The sequence below is a fragment of the Syngnathoides biaculeatus genome, chromosome 4 (genome assembly GCF_019802595.1).
Source record: "Syngnathoides biaculeatus isolate LvHL_M chromosome 4, ASM1980259v1, whole genome shotgun sequence".
NCBI lineage: Eukaryota > Metazoa > Chordata > Actinopteri > Syngnathiformes > Syngnathidae > Syngnathoides > Syngnathoides biaculeatus.
In genome coordinates this window covers 20,893,005-20,909,665 of record NC_084643.1, presented here as the reverse complement: position 1 = coordinate 20,909,665, position 16,661 = coordinate 20,893,005, and the positions used below count along the sequence as shown (strand labels likewise).

General features: G+C 41.6%; 1 protein-coding gene across 2 annotated transcripts in view; it reads left to right on the top strand.

Moving 5' to 3' along the window:
• Positions 1 to 150: 150 nt before the first annotated feature.
• LOC133499801 (gastrula zinc finger protein XlCGF52.1-like) overlaps positions 151 to 16,661 on the top strand; it is an 18,621-nt gene continuing 2,110 nt past the window's right edge. Inside the window, exons 1-3 of one of the 2 annotated variants that reach the window (XM_061818149.1) lie at positions 151 to 482; positions 9,314 to 15,019; positions 15,220 to 15,672. In XM_061818149.1, the coding sequence (XP_061674133.1) occupies positions 305 to 482; positions 9,314 to 10,140 (1,005 nt within the window). In that variant the 5' untranslated portion in view covers positions 151 to 304 and the 3' untranslated portion in view covers positions 10,141 to 15,019; positions 15,220 to 15,672. Of the gene's footprint in view, positions 483 to 9,313; positions 15,020 to 15,219; positions 15,673 to 16,661 lie in introns of those variants that run through there. The other variant, XM_061818148.1, reaches the window with a different exon arrangement.

Here is a 16,661-nt window from a genome sequence, read left to right as displayed (position 1 = left end):
AGCTTGCTTCTACAAAATGAAACAAAATGTGTTATCATGATTAATCGGTATTATCTCATTGTCGCTCAATATGATGCATTTTGGTTGTACCATCTATTTTTATGTTTTCTGATCTCATTCACTGCAGACAAAAAGGCGTTTTACAGCTGCCTCTCCACCATTACAAATTGGTAGCCAAGTGACGTCACAGTGCCGTAAAACCTCCACTGAAGGCGAAAAAGCCGAAGTTAACGTCGCAAACAAAGGCAGAAGCAACGCGAGGTAGTCAAGTTCAAGCCGGTTTAGAAAATATAAATACATCAAAATGTTGAAAGAGTTGGTAAGGGAGCGACTCATTGCGGCCGCCGACGATATCTTTGGACTGTTTGAGAGGACGATAGCGTCGTATGAGGAGCAACTTTGTCGAGCGAGAGAGGAGAACGAAGGACAACGACGACAACTGGAAGCTGTTGGCGTGACTCAAATGATGCTATACAACGAAGGTCTGTTCAATAAACGTCTTCTTCAACATTTCTTTGTCAACAAAGCAACATATGGCTCTAAACCAATGACCACCGAAGGTCATTTTATGTCATCGACAAGTGGACACGCACAGGCGTCATTGAGCGTTAGGCCCGTTGCTGTACGAGGACAGTTTTCCACCATATTGGATGTGGCATATCTGCCTGAAAACTGTTACAAGTCTATCGACTGGAATTAATAAAGTGATCCCCACCTCCCACATCAACAGACACACACGTACACGCACACACTAACAATTTTGGTATTTAGCGCTTAACCCCCCTCCCCTCCAACATAATAGAATAATAATCAAAGATAAAGAAGGGGAGGAGGAAAGCGGATTCTTTGGCAGAAGAAGAGGAATGCACAGACCCTATAATTGACCCCTCCGTGGATATTGCGCAATCCGCGTCACTGACCAATCAGAGGCCAGAGATCTGCATAGACCAAAGCCCGTTTTTGCTCCCGCCATTTTCTCTGACAACATTGAATGGTCCAGTATAGGTTTAGTTAGCGTTTTATCGCGTATTTGGGTTATTTAACAAAAAATATGGTTAAGAGGTGTAGTCACGGACTTTGTAATAGTGACGACAGGTATCCTGAAAGGCTAGTTGGTGGAGTTCGATTTGTACCCTTTCCAAAACCGAAGACCCAGTACGAAAAATGCCTTCGATGGATCAAACTTCGTGGAAGACCGCATCATCAACTAAAGCCATCTAATATCAACCGGAACACATATGTTTGCACGAAGGTATGCCCTATATTTGATTTTCAATAGATGTCTCGTATAAATGAATTCGAAGTTCTTCGCTAGCATAACACTGCTGCGTGTGAAAGATTGACACACTTATTCTTTGTTGAGCGATATTTAGCGATGATCGGACTGCACAAACGTATTGATTTCTTGCTGGCTCGCGGCCAGAAGCTTAACCAGACTGTGTTTGCACGAAGATATGCCCTATATTTGATTTTTAATACACGTTTCGTATAAATGAATGAGACGTTCTCCGCTGGCATAACACTGCTATGTGTGAACGATTGACACACTTATTCGTTGTTGAGCGATATTTAGCTATGATCGGACTGCACAAACGTATTGATTTCTTGCTGGCTCGCGGCCGAAGCTTAACCAGACTGTGTTTGCACGAAGATATGCCCTAAATTTGATTTTTAATACACGTCTCGTATAAATGAATGAGACGTTCTCCGCTAGCATAACATTGCTACGTGTGAATAATTGAATGAAATCAGAAGCATGGCGTCTCTCTCAGTTAAGAATGTATTGTATTTAGAATCTATAATATATCGTTGATTTGAATGAAATCAGAAGCCTGGAGTCTGTCTCAGTTCAGAATGTATTGTATTGTATTTACCATTTTTACTGTTTGTCTTACGTCAGCGCACGTGGCGTGACGTCACTTCAGGAGGCGTGGTTAAGTGCCCTGTACGGAGGGGTCAATTGACCCCTCTGTAGATATTGCGCAATCAGAGGCCAGAGATCTGCATAGACCACGCCCCTTTTTCCTCTCGCCATTTTCTCAGACAACATTGCATGGTCCAGTATAGGTTTTGTTAGCGTTTTATCGCGTATTTGGGTTATTTAACAAAAAATATGGTTAAGAGGTGTAGTCATGGACTTTGTAATAGTGACGACAGGTATCCTGAAAGGCTAGTTGGTGGAGTTCGATTCGTACCCTTTCCAAAACCGAAGACCCAGTACGAAAAATGCCTTCGATGGATCAAACTTTGTGGAAGACCGCATCATCAACTAAATCCATCTAATATCAACCGGAACAGATATGTTTGCACGAAGGTATGCCTTATATTTGATTTTCAATACATGTCTCGTATAAATGAATTCGAAGTTCTTCGCTAGCATAACGCTGCTGCGTGTGAACGATTGACACACTTATTCTTTGTTGAGCGATATTTAGCGATGATCGGACTGCACAAACGTGTCGCTTTCTTGCTGGCTCGCGGCCAGAAGCTTAACCAGACTGTGTTTGCACGAAGATATGCCCTATATTTGATTTTTAATACACGTCTCGTATAAATGAATGAGACGTTCTTCGCTAGCATAACATTGCTACGTGTGAATGATTGAATGAAATCAGAAGCATGGCGTCTGTCTCAGTTAAGAATGTATTGTATTGTATTTGCCATTTTTACTCATTGATTGTCAATTGACCCCTCCGTACAGGGCACTTAACCACGCCTCCTGAAGTCACGTCACCCCACTGTTGCTAACCTCAGACAAACATTAGACAAAATGGCGTCACAGGAAGAAAAGTCGAGAGCGAAATTGTATTTTTGTTCAAGTATTTCAACGATGGGTATTTCAATGGTATTTCCATATATATCGACGGAGAAACCATTGATATTAGCACAAGAACTTTCCGGAGTCAGAGGAAGACCGAGAAGCCACATAATATAATATATTATAACCCAAAGACGAATTCGTCATTGACAGTTTCCTATTTTCGTGTTACCTATCAGACTTTTGTGCAGAATCTGTATGTGTATCTGTATAGCCGTTTGTGAACTGCCGTATGAAGGAAAAGAAGAAGGCGAGGCTTGATTTACGAGTTGTTTCTCTCGTTTTCTTTGTGTAACGTCACGCGCTCCCCTCAATTATTATTCTTGAGTTAGTGCCTAACCTACGTAAGTCCTGACCGAGTACGACAATCACTACTTTAGTGTCCTCAAACATCCTTCCTTCAGTCTTGGTGTCTCGGTGCACGTCGAAGGCTTTTAGGACTCGCTAGTCCGGATTATCTTAGCTCGCTAGCCGCCAACAAAGAGACACGTTTGTGCAGTCAGGTCCTCGCAAAGTATCGCTCAACACAGATCAAGTGTGTCAATCATTCACATGTAGCTATGTTATGCAAGCGAAGAACTGCTAATTCATTTATATGAGACGTATTGAAAATCAAAAATAGGGTTTACCTTCATGCAAACATATCTGTTCCGGTTGATTTTATATGGATTCAGTTGATCATGCGGTCTTCCACAAAGTTTGATCCATCGAAGACATTTTTCGTACTCTGTCTTCTGTTCAGGTTGATTTTAGATGGATTCAGTTGATCATGCGGTCTTCCACAAAGTTTGATCCATTGAAGACATTTTTCATACTCGGTCTTCGGTTTTGGAAAGGGTACAAATTGAACTCCACCAACTAGCCTATCAGGATACCTGTCGTCACTATTACAAAGGCCGTGACTACACCTCTTAACCATATCTATTGTTAAGGATCCCTAAGACGTGATAAAACGCAAACAAAAGCTCTACTGAACCATGCGACTTTGTTTGAGGTTATGGCGGACGACAACAAGGGACGTGGTTTAGGCACATCTCTGGCCTCTGATTGGTCAGCGACGCGGCCTACGCAATTTCTACGGAGGGGTCAATTATAGGGTGGAAGCTGAGAAAAGAAGAATGTCGTGCGGCCTATCGGAATGAGGTGAGACATGCTCTTGGTGGACAGGAGGAGTTCCCGGAAAAATGGACTACGATTACGGGGAAAGAGGTTAGCGGATAAGAAGTGTGACACTGAGAGGGCTGAAGAGAGGCGAAAGGAATACATCGAGATGCGACGTAGGGCAAAGGTAGAGGTGGTGAATCCTAAACAAGAGAGATATGACGTCTACACAAGGTTGGACACAAAAGAAGGACACAAGGATCTCTACAGGTTTACCAGACAAATAGATAGAGATGGGAATGATGTCCAGCAAGTCAGGGTGATTTAGGATAGAGATGGAAATATATTGAGTGGTGCAAGTAGTGAGCTAAATAGATGGAAAGAATACTATGACAAGTTGATAAATGATGAAAATGAGAGAGAGAAGGAAGACTCAAGACAGGAGTAAGTATCTGAGCAACAATATGGTTCCATGCCTTGAAGGAGCACCACAGATGCATTATTTGCCTTGAGGATGCTAGTGGAAAAGTACAAAGAAGATTAAGGGTGCTGAGGATGGAGCTGTCAATAAAATAGCGAAAGGAAGACCAAAGGGAAGGTTGAAGGATGTTGTGAGGGAAGACATGAGGGCAGTGGGTGATGGAGAGGAAGATGCAGAATATAGATGCACATAGTAAAAATATGACACGCTTTGGTGAGCCCTTACGGGAGAAGTCGAAAGGAAAAGAAAAACATAATGGAATAACGGCTTAAGTTATTGTTTGAATGTTTTTGGAAAACATGAAGTAATGTAATTTTTGAAGAGATGTTGGTATTTTTCATTTTCATTGTAACAGTGAGTTCAACCAGACATATAAAGTAAAAAAAAATGCCATCCATTGGACAACAGATAAAATTGACCTTAGCAGGATATGCCATGATTCAAGCATTTTTTTTCTCTTGCACATAAATACAAAGATTACCACTTTCCCAACCTAACCAAGTTCCGTTAAAGTTGACAAGGTTGTTTTAATGGTCTAAACAAATTCCCAAATACAAAAGTATGTAGTCTGCCAAGTACTGGCATGTCTCGAATTTAAGGAATGTGGGCTGAGCAATTTTTCTACCTCGTGAATAGTTGGTTACATTGGTTCCAGATAACTTCCAGAAGTCATTGTTGGCTCCCTGGGTGACCTTGGATGTGGATGGATGCAAATGTGAAATCTCAGATGACGATATAACAAGGTAGATAAAGTACATTGTGTACCACAATAACACAGGTAAGGCATCGATTCGGGATGTAAGGATTTATTTTAACAATAATTCGATTCAATCATCAGTAGAACTCTTAGTTCTAAAAATGTAATACAGTGGTACCTCCACTTACTAACGTCTTTAGTAATGAAAAACTCAGGTTACAAAAAGCCTCCTCAGAAATATCAGGATGTGGAAAGAAAAAAAATTGCCTCTGGATTAGCAGCCCCCAAATCCCACCAAACAGCATTCCGGAACCAATTAATTTCATAAGTAGAGGTACTACTGCAGTTGCAACACAGCTGTGTCTGTATCATTTTCTTTATCTTATTATGGGCGGCTGTGGCTCAGTAAGTGGAGTGGATCGTCCAGTCACAAAAAGCAAGACATTAAACCCTAATTTGTGGTTTGTGGTGGGCATGGCAGCACCTTGCATGGCAGCAGCTGGCCACTTGTTTATGAATGCGTGTGTGAATGGGTGAAGGTAAGGCTTTGTAAAGCGCTTTGGGCACTGTGATGGTGTAGAATACTATAGAAGCGCCATATAAGTGCAGTCAATTTACCCCTTACCATCTTGTCCATCGTCTTTCTCAGGGATTTTATCCTTCTAGACAGTTATAGTGTTGACTTGGGCAATAAATGAGAATCAGAATCAGCTCTGGAGGCTTTTGTTCAATCTGTCCTGCCTTCTTTCTTTTTCTATCTATCTATCTATCTATCTATCTATCTATCTATCTATCTATCTATCTATCTATCTATCTATCTATCTATCTATCTATCTTCTATCTATCTATCTATCTATCTATCTATCTATCTATCTATCTATCTATCTATCTATCTATCTATCTATCTATCTATCTATCTATCTATCTATCTATCTATCTATCTATCTATCTATCTATCTATCTATCTTTCTTTCTACTTCATTTCATGACCATGAAGCAGAAGGGAATCATGATGCTAAGTATAAACAGTAAATCGTGCTCAATGAAGAGATCACTGGAAAAACTGTCAACCTTAAAAAGAATGCTTTTTGTTTCTAGTCAAAATGTTGTATAGCTAATCCAACAAAATCGTTTTACATGTAAAATTAAGAACAAATTTTCCCCAAAAAATAAGATGATTTTTTTTTTAAAAAAACAAGTTACTTTTTTGGATAAGTTTTATTTTAAAGGTAAAGAGATTGTTCTGATTAGAAAAAAGACTGGAATGACATGATATTCCTTTTATTGACTGAAAGTAGGCATGGCTGGTTACAGCGTTGGCCTCACAGTTGTGAAGACCGGGGTTCAAATCCCGGCCCTGCCTGTGTGGAGTTTGCATGTTCTCCCCACGCTTGGGCACTGTGGTTTCCTCCAATCCATCCATCCAACTTTTCGTACACACTTGGTGAGTTAGTAGCGAAAAGTATGCGGTCTCTAACCATCTCATGGCTGTTTGTGTAGTTAGTCTTCAACCAACATCTTGAGTTCTGCCACAAAGTGCTCAAATGGCTCACAGTTTACCTTGCGCCTTCTTGTGAAACTTATATTTAGAAAATACGGGGTTTGCTTTCGGAGTGAGGAAATCAGAAATTTTTTTGTAATGAGTTTTTAGCAACTTATCTTCGTCTCCGGTCAGTGTCCACCTATTGGTGACATCCCGTCCTTTATCACCGATCCACAGCAGGAGGAAACTGCACTTTCCCTCTTCAGCTATGTTTTTAAGCGGTCCTGTGAACATGCATGTTGCTTGAATCTCCACCACGCATCTGGTAAATTGGATTAGTTGGAACACCGAACGCCTCCTTGTTATCTTTTGTTTGTTTTTTTTCCTGTGAGTTCATTTTTTTTTTTCTATGAATCCGTTTTTTTTATGTGTCCGTAGTTGTACAACCGTCACTCTGACACCATGTTATGATCTTACTGTAGACGTGAGTCCAACTGTACTTTTTAACATGGGTGACATTTATTTTGCTTTCCCCCCCCTAACCTCTCTAGCTCACTTCCTTATCGTCCTGTCACGTCGTGCCCCGCTGACGTCGACACAGTCACAATCTAATAATAACGAGATGATACTTTCTCTCAAGTTTCACATGTGGATTCTTATATTATTCCTCGCTCCAGCACAAGTGCCTCAATCGCCTCTGGTTACAGTTTGTTTCTCAAAGGACTTTCAAGATAAAAGTTAAAATGCTAACCATGGCTTCCTAGCCATCATATGTAGACACGATCTTGCCGTCTAAAATGGTGTTGTAAACAAAAACACATGGTCGGCATGACGTCAATGAAAAGTGTCTATTACAGCTACAAGTCGCTTGGGGTATGTCTCTATCAGTTTTGCACATTGAGAGACTGAAGTTCTTGCCCATTCTTCCTTGAAAAACAGCTCGAGGTCAGTGAGGTTTGATGGAGACCGTTTATGAACAGCAGTTTTCAGCTCTTCCCACAGATTCTCCATTGGATTGAGGTTTGGACTTTGACTTGGCCATTCTAACCCCTGGATACGTTTATTTGTGAGCCATTCCATTGGAGATTTGGCTTTATGTTTTGGATCATTGTCCTTTTGGAAGATAAATCTCTGTCCCAGTCTCAGGTCTTTTGCTCCAACAGGTTTTTGTCCAGAATGGTCCTGTATTTGGCTCCATTCATCTTCCCATCAATTTTAACCATCTTCCCTGTCCCTGCTGAAGAAAAGCCGGCCCAATCCATGGGGATGCCACCACGATGTTTGACAGTGGGATGGTGTGTTCAGGGTGATGAGCTGTGTTGCTTTTACACCAAACATATCGTTTTGCATTGTGGCCAAAAAGTTTGACTTTGGTTTCATGTGACCAGAGCACCTTCTTCCAAATGTTTGGTGTGTCTCCCATGTGGCTTGAGGCAAACTTTAAACGAGACTTTTTATGGATATCTTTGAGAAATGGCTTTCTTCTTGCCACTCTTCGATCAAGAGCATATTTGTGCAGTGTACGGCTCATGTCCGATCGACAGACTCTCGCACCTCAGCTGTAGAGCTCTGCAGTTTATCCAGAGTGATCATGGGCCTCTTGGCTGCATCTCTGATCAGTCTTCTCCTTGTTCGAGGTGAAAGTTTAGAGGGTCTTGGTAGATTTGCATTGGTCTGATACTCCTTCCATTTCTATACAATTGCTTGCACAGTGCTGCTTGAGATGTTTAAAGCTTGGGAAATCTTTTTGTATCCAAATTCGGGTTTAAACTTCTCCACAACAGTATCTCCGACCTGCCTGGTGTGTTCCTTGGTCTTCGTGACGCTCTCTGCACTTTAAACAGAACCCCGAGACGATCACAGAGCAGGTGCATTCATACAAAGACTTGATTACAGACAGGTGGATTCTATTTATCATCATCAGTCAACATTGGGTCATTCAGAGTTCCTCACTGAACTTCTGGAGTGAGTTTGCTGCACTGAGAGTAAAGGGCCCGAATCATATTGCACTCGCCACTTTACAGGTTTTTATTTGTTAAACAAAGTTTAAAAACTTTGAACCAACAGGAGAGTAGCATTCCTTGATGATGGCTAGGAGAATATTCTCGATGAGAATTTTCACTTCCACTGGTTTCGATTTGTTTTCCAGTGTCTTTGGCCAAAAAAGTAAAGATCCGGATCCCCATCTTACATCTGCGTACAATTCTAACTGGTTTGAAATGACTCGTGTTAAATGTGCTGCTTGATGTAGTTGATCTTCTCTTCTGTCCACACGTTTCCCTCCAAGAACCCACTTGCTTTGGAACACATTTTTGCCTGTAAAGGGGAATGTCTCATCCAGTTTCAGCGCGTATTCTTCAATTTGCGCATACTAAGACAGTCATTGCAGCTGGTCTGGGCAGCCATTTGGCCTTTGGTTTGGAGGTCTGTCTTTTTGAGGTCAGTAATAATCTTTACAGCAATATGGGCCACATGAAAACCAAAACTAAAGATAAGCTATTCATATTCTGTCACTCAAAACTATTAAAAAATAAAAATAAAAATAAACAAAATAGTGTTGTTCAAAGTCTATCTGATGGTGTGTGTGTGTGCGTGTGTGTGCGTGCCTGCGTGCGTGTGTATATGTGTTTAGGCTGAGATGCAAATGTTCCTGACAAAATAAAAAATGTTCCTGAGTTGATGATAGGGGTTGGCATCTCTGCATTCAAATTCCTTTTTGCTTTTATGTTGCAGACTTCCAGCAGCTGATTGATTGCCAAGAAGAGTCACCTGGCAGGAGCCCCAGTTCAGAGGATTCTCAGCACCCCCATATTAAAGAGGAAGAGGAGGAAGCTGATGTTAGCCAGTTGCCATTGACAGCGACCACTGAAGAGTGTGAAGATGACGAAGATGAAGCACCCGACTGGTCGTATCATCACCACCACAACAGTGGAGACGGTCATGGGGGACCATCAGCAGACAACCTTTTCGCTTCACTGTCACAGAGTGAAGATGCAGATGAAGATTTAAGTATCGATTCTCAAACAGGCGAATGTAAAGAATCCTTTAAATTCTCTGTTTATGGTGACGAATTTTCTCCGAAACATCTGATGAAAGATACACAGACAGGAGAAAAACCTTTTAGTTGCTTAGTTTGCGGTAAGTCGTTTGGTCGAAAGCAGCACATGGTGAGACACATGAGAGCACACTCGGGAGAGAAACCGTTCACCTGCTCTATTTGCGGTAAAAAATTCACCCAAAAGCCCAACCTCATTCACCATATGAGGACACACACAGGAGAAAAACCATTTAGTTGCTCAGTTTGTGGTAAAACATTTCCCCAAAAGCCAAACCTGATTCAACACATGAGGACGCACACTGGAGAAAAACCTTTTCGTTGCTCAGTTTGTGGCGATAGGTTTGCTCACAGGTTCTCTTTGAGCGTACACATGCGTAAACATACGGGAGAAAAACCTTTTAGTTGCACAGTTTGTGGTCAAATATTCTCGCAAAGGGCAAACATGAGAACACACATGAAAACACATACAGGAAAAAAGACAGACATGAAAAGTTTGTGGTAAGATGTATCTTAAAAAGTCTAGTTTGACAGTGCTTATGCAAAAACAAAACAGTCGAAATTTTAGATTATCATATTTTATTGTGTTAACTTTTGGCATGTCAAACATTTCAAATGCTATTGCGGACATTTTTACAAAAAAAGAACATCTTTGCCACTGGTGACTGACACTCGAGTCATCATCAGCATTCCAGACCAGGTCAACAAATTCAATAGTTCTCCTTATTTTGTATTTTGCTGTTGTGAAGCCTTTGTTACTTAATTGACTTGGAAACACATTAAGACTTAATGTCATCCACAAGGTAGCGCGTCTGTCTGACAGTTCTGAGATTTCTGGGTTCAAATGTGGGCTCCAGCCTTTTTACAGCATCTGACGTTTGCATATTCCAACAACATGCTTCATTGAAAACTAAATTGTCTGTAGGTGTGAATGGTTGTTTGTCTATATTTGCCATGCTATTTAGCTGACGACCAGCTCAGGATGTAGCCAGCTTCTCTCACCCAACGTCAGCTGGAATAGACTTTGTCCATGCGCCAGTTATTTGCAGTCTGGATGCTGAGGGGTGAGCATTGCCTGCTGTTGATGTTGAATGAGTCTGATTTTCCAAAGAGCACCACAAACATGGCTACAATCGTTGCTGTGTGCTTTTTGGAAAAATTGTTGCTAGAGCAGACAGAGAAGAAGAGGCAACAAACTTGCTAACTTTCACACACTTGTCTTTCATCTACAATTCTTAAAAAGTATTTTCTTTTTCTTGGAGAGGTTTTCCTCAACAGGGTACACAAACGCATTTTGATGAAAACACTATGGATATAGAATAAATCTGAATAACATTTCATGAGTTGCTTTTTATAATACAGGACATTTATTTGTCTTTCACGATACATTTTGAGCATGGAAGTATACGTTTATTGAGGGGTGATATTCAACTCTTTTTTTTCTGCAGTTTTTTTCACTTTTTTATTTTAGGTGGCTATTTTAGTTTATAAGACAGAAATATAGACCGCAAATGAACATTACCAATGTGTAAAGTTTGTTGGGTCTTTTACACAATAATAATACTGTTGTCATACAAACACTGAACACAAAAGACTACAGATGTTCCTCCACTAGAGAAATGAATGAACGTCCATAGGTAACCATTAAGCATAATAAAGCTGACAATTATTATTTTTTTAATGGCCTCTTTAGCCTGAGCTTGCTTGCGAATCAGGCAAAATGAGCAGAGGCTAAAAATGCAACTATGTCCACTGGCGGGCGTCCAACAAAACTTTCCAAAATATCCTTCAAAATATATATACAGTGGGTACAGAAAGTATTTGGACCCCGTTATTTTCACTTTGTTGTATTGTGGACATGCAATGTGTTCTTTAATGAGGGGGGAACAAAATGCTTTTAGCAAATGGCATGACTATAACAGTAAAACTTTTAAGGGGGTTTGAATACTTTCCATGCACGCTATATATACATATACATAACATACTGTACATATATATTTGAAACTTGAGTTAAAAGTGAATTAAGTTTGTTTCTAAATACGTTATACAAGTTTGAAGATAATTGCTTAAAACATGCAAAAGCTGAACTACTGAATAGTGAATTGTGGAGATAAAGCAAAGTGTTTTTAGCATTTCAGTTTCCTTTTTGGGGGAGGGGTGTGGATAAAATGGGCCCCAGTGAGGCACATCGGCATCTGTGATGAGTTACCCCATCCCCACTATGATTCCCAAAAATGTGTCTTACCTTCAGATAGCCACTAGCATTGCCGCTGTAGAGTGCCTTGTTGTTGGCCTTGAGTTCACCCAGCACATGCAGAGAGAAGCGGTTTGGCAGGGAGGGCAGGAAAAAATATTCTGACATGACAGTGACCGTGTGGACCAGAGCTTTGGGCTGGTGAAGTTGCTTTAGTGTGCCTCATTGTTGGCCATGAATGGATTTATGTCATGCAGAGAAAGGTGGAAGAGTGAGGAGGATAGAGGGGGAAAAATCTGGTGTGATAGCAATTAGATTTAGGCTACACTTATGTGGCCACTGTAGAGCGCCTCATTGCAGCAGTATGGAAAAGCCCCGCAACAATTTGGGACAATCCAGGATCTTGTTGCTAATTGAGGCTTTGAAATGATATAATTTTACAGCTCAAGCATGTAGTTATGTGTAGGTGTTAGAAAGATTCTAGACCAAGTAGTGTGCATTTTTTCCAGGTTGTAGTAGTGACGTTAGACTTAATCTTGACAGTTAACAGGGGCATGATTACACACATTCAGTGGACACACCCACAGCGTTGCAGCTTTTTCACCATTTTGAAGCCTTAGTTCATACACTTTTTTCTTTTAGCTATTCAAATTTGTCAATTTTGTTACCAACACTCTTCCCTACAATGTCTAATTTAGGAAACACTGTATTTAGTTGTGCTCATTAGGGACTTTATTATTATTATTACTCTATTACTTAGCATAGCTACAAGTAATATTACACTTCAGTTTACTACTTCTTTGTATCTGCTTATCAATGTTTCTCTGTAATAATTTTTTGTCTGATCTAATATGCACATAAAAATGTTGTATATGAGGTGAGAAATTATCAATGTGGTACAAGCTCCTAGTAATACATGAAAGAATCAGTGAATTAAATGTTCAGACTGTCTACAATGCTACAGTGGCTTCAACTTTTTTTTCTCCTCAATGCAGTTCATTTTAAGTACAGTTCAGTTGTGTTGAACTGAGGTTCAAACATTTGCATTTAATGATTTAAAAATGTTAAATAAATAGTCCAGTTTTATTCTTTTATAAGAAACACATTTGAATTGAAACTTTTCAGTTTCCTAAATTCCATCACATTATTAATAATTAAACTGCTCATAATGATGACAGACATTAAATGTGCTTTTTTAAAGGAATAAAACCTCTGCCTCTGTCGAGGCATTCCCAGGCCAGCCGAGCAATGTCGTCTCTCCAATGTGTTCTGGGTTGTCCCCGAAATCTCTCCCCAGCTGGACGTTACTGGAACATCTCACCAGTAGGGGTCTGAGAGGCATCCGAATCAGATACCCAAGCAACCTCGTCTGGTTCCACTCAATGTGGAAGAGCAGCGGCTCGACACTGAGCCCCTCCCGGATGGCCGAGCTTCTCACCCTCTCCCTAAGGGAGAACCTGGACACCCTGCAGAGGAAACTCATTTCGGGTGCTTGTATCTGGGATCTTGTTCTTTCATTCATGATCCACAACTCGTGACCATAGGTGAGGGTAGAACTTAGATCGACCGGTAAATTGAGAGCCTCACCTTTCAACTGAGCACCTTCTTTACCACAACAGACTGATGCTGCAGATGCTGCACTGATCCGCCAGTCGATCTCCTGTTCCATTTTTCCCTCACTTGTGAACAAGACCCCAAGATACTTGAATTCCTTCACTTGGGGCAAGATCTAATCAGTGACCTGAAGAGGGCATGCCTCCCTTTTCTGACTGAGGTTGGAGAAGCTGATTTTCATCCCAGCCACTTCACACTCTGCTCCAAACCGCTCCAGTGAGCGTTGGAGATCAGAGCTTGAAGTCAACAGAACCACATCATCTGTAAAAAGCAGAGATACAATACTGAGACCACCCAACCAGACCCCTCTACGGCTCGGCTGCACCTACAGATTCTTTCCATAAAATTTATCAACAGAATTGGTGACAAAAGGCAGCCTTGGCGGAGTCCAACTCTCAGCAGAAACGTGTCCAGGACTCTGTGAAGGACAGGGTCAAACTCCTTCTCCAAGTCCACAGAACACAAATAGACTGGTTTATCATGACGCACCCTCAAAGACCCTGCTGGTCCACTGTTCCACGGTCAGGATGAAAACCACATCACGCCTCCTGAATCTGAGATTCAACTTCTCCTCTCTAGCACCACTGATAAGACCTTACCAGGGAGGTTGAGGAGCATGATCCCCCTGTAGTTGGAGCACACCCTCTGGTCCCCCTTCTTAAAAAGGGGGACCACCACCCGAGTCTACCAATCCAGAGGCACGATCCCCGATGTTCATGCAATGTTGCTCAGGCGTGTCAACCACGACAGCCTTATAACATCCACAGCAGTTAGAAACTCCAGGCAAATCTCATCCATCGCATATCTTGGCTTTCACCTTTGAGCCCCACCTCTAAGCCTGGCTCCGGAGGGGGGCCCTGGTGACCTGTGTCCAGGCAAGGCAAACCTAGATCCAATTTTTTTATTTGTCTTAGGGGTTTATGGAGCCATGCTTTGTCTGGTTCCTCACTTAGAACCTTTTTTTCCTGATAGGGTCACCGACAATCAGGGGCATGAAGCCCCAAACATCTTAGCCCCGAGGATCATCAACGATAAGGTGACGGCTCAAGGAGGGGATATTTTATGCCATAGTAAATCATTTTTTGAATTACTTTTTAAATTGGGTGACGTGTTAATGTAGGGCAATTTTCAAATATAATTTTAGGCGCTACATTGAATAGTCCCACCTGTGCCTGGAGTGGAGTGATGGCACCCTCTGCTGGGAGAATGAAACATTATTGGTGATAAGTGGTGAAGAAAATGGATGGATAATATTCTACGTCATTGGGTTCATAGCACTTTGTAGCTCTTCTTTCTACGCTTCCGCATACCGCCGCAAGATGGCCGCAGTGTGACCTGATGGATTCTTTAGATGCCGTTACAACACCGCCAGAGAAGAAAAAGGCGGAAGCTGATGAGCAGTCGACTTGAGACAAAGAGTGAGGTTGATGTTGTGAAAGAAAGTCGAACTTCTAGTTGACATCTGGAGTGTTTGAAAGAACGATGGCGTCTTTCGACGAGAAACCTTGTCGAGCTAGAGGTAGCTACCGACAACTGGACGACAGGTCGACGCCTCCAGTCGTGTTGTACTCCCAAGGTCAGTGTTTGTGTTGTGGAGTGTTCGGTTAGATGTTGTAAGAATTCTTATTTACAGACCAAAATGCTCAACGTCATATATTAATTGGTCTCCACGCTGAAAATCAGTAGTGATCCAAAACTTGTCGTCTGTCGAGGTACTTCTCAGCTCGACCTGCTACAGAGCTCTCTCTCTCTCTCTCTCTCTCTCTTTTCGCTTAGATATCGCGAGGAGTTTGCGTTCTGTTCTTCACTCATCTCCATTCAAGCTCCTTGAACATTGATTCCCAAAATAAAAAGGACAATTTACGTTAATTGGAAAGAGGACTTTGGACCACTACCCAACAGTCCTTCCTCTCCTATGTCCACTTGAAATTCTTCGTACGTTGGCTCAGAAGCGACTTGACCCGAGGAACCTAACAGACTAATCCACTTTTCACACTTATGACAAGAAGTCTCTTGGTTTGGTGACCTTCAAGTTTGAGGTCACAGAGGTCTGATTCAAAACTCTGTGCAAAGGCAACCAGAGGCTCCTCATTTAAGAAAGTTTCACTCTTTGGGTTCCGAGACTGGACACCTTGCATGATCTCACAACTCTTCTGTGAAAAATGCCCCTTGAGGTCAGTTATGAAGCACTCAGCCATCTGATTAAAGAGTGATCTGTGGATGCCCTCATTACGTTTTCTTTTCTTGATCTTATTTTAGAATGCAATTTAAAGCATGTTTGTACACTGATTTTTGCAGTGCTCGGCAAGCTCCTCAACCTCATTACATAGCTCACCAAAATAAATCTCAATTGAAAATTGTGCCAAACATACGTGTTCATCTGAGATGACACGCTGTGGCGACCCCGAAAGGGACAAGCCGAAAGAAACTTACTTTTTTTGAAGTCCTGGAAAGAGTCTGTCAGGGCACCTCCAAGAGATACAGTCCTCGCTAGATCCGGGATGCTGAACTGGAGCATGTCAGAAAGACATTTGGCATCACCAAGCATGTGGGAAAGAAAGGTAACCAACAGCCCTGTAAACCGTACATCTGAGACAGAAGACGCCTTGTGTCCACTGATCTGTCTCCATGTCTTTAAAGTGCAAGAACCTGAAAGAGTTTCAGAACTGCTGGCAATCTGTCTGGCAGATTATAGCATCCTATGTAACTGCATGTCCACCTTGTGTCTGAATTTGCCTGTAAGGTAAGCTTCCTGGACTGCTGCGGTGATGACAGCCCTTTCTGATCTGCAACACTACGGAGCCCTAGACAGGACATGAGGGGAGATTTTGGCTGATTATTTTTCTCTGTTTTTCTGTCACTTTTTTCCATCCCATTTTATTGACCATTTTCCCCCCACTTGTTTTTCTGAGATATCGGGACACATCGAACTCTGTGAGAACCTGCGAACTGTAAGTGACTCTTTTTGGACTTCATAGTAAGCAACATGACCGGGTTATTTAGTTTGATCAAGTTTTATTTACAGTTTATATGTGGTTGAGACATTGGGAGGTACTCCTGTCTTTGAGTCACAAAGATGGTATTTCTATTAGATTGTCAATTTTAGGCAGGCACCTGCGGACTTCACGTTCGTTCAATAGGAAAGTCCATTCAGGTTGCCAATACTTGTTCAAAATCAGATTGTACGGATATAGCATGCTACATGGATACAAGATAGT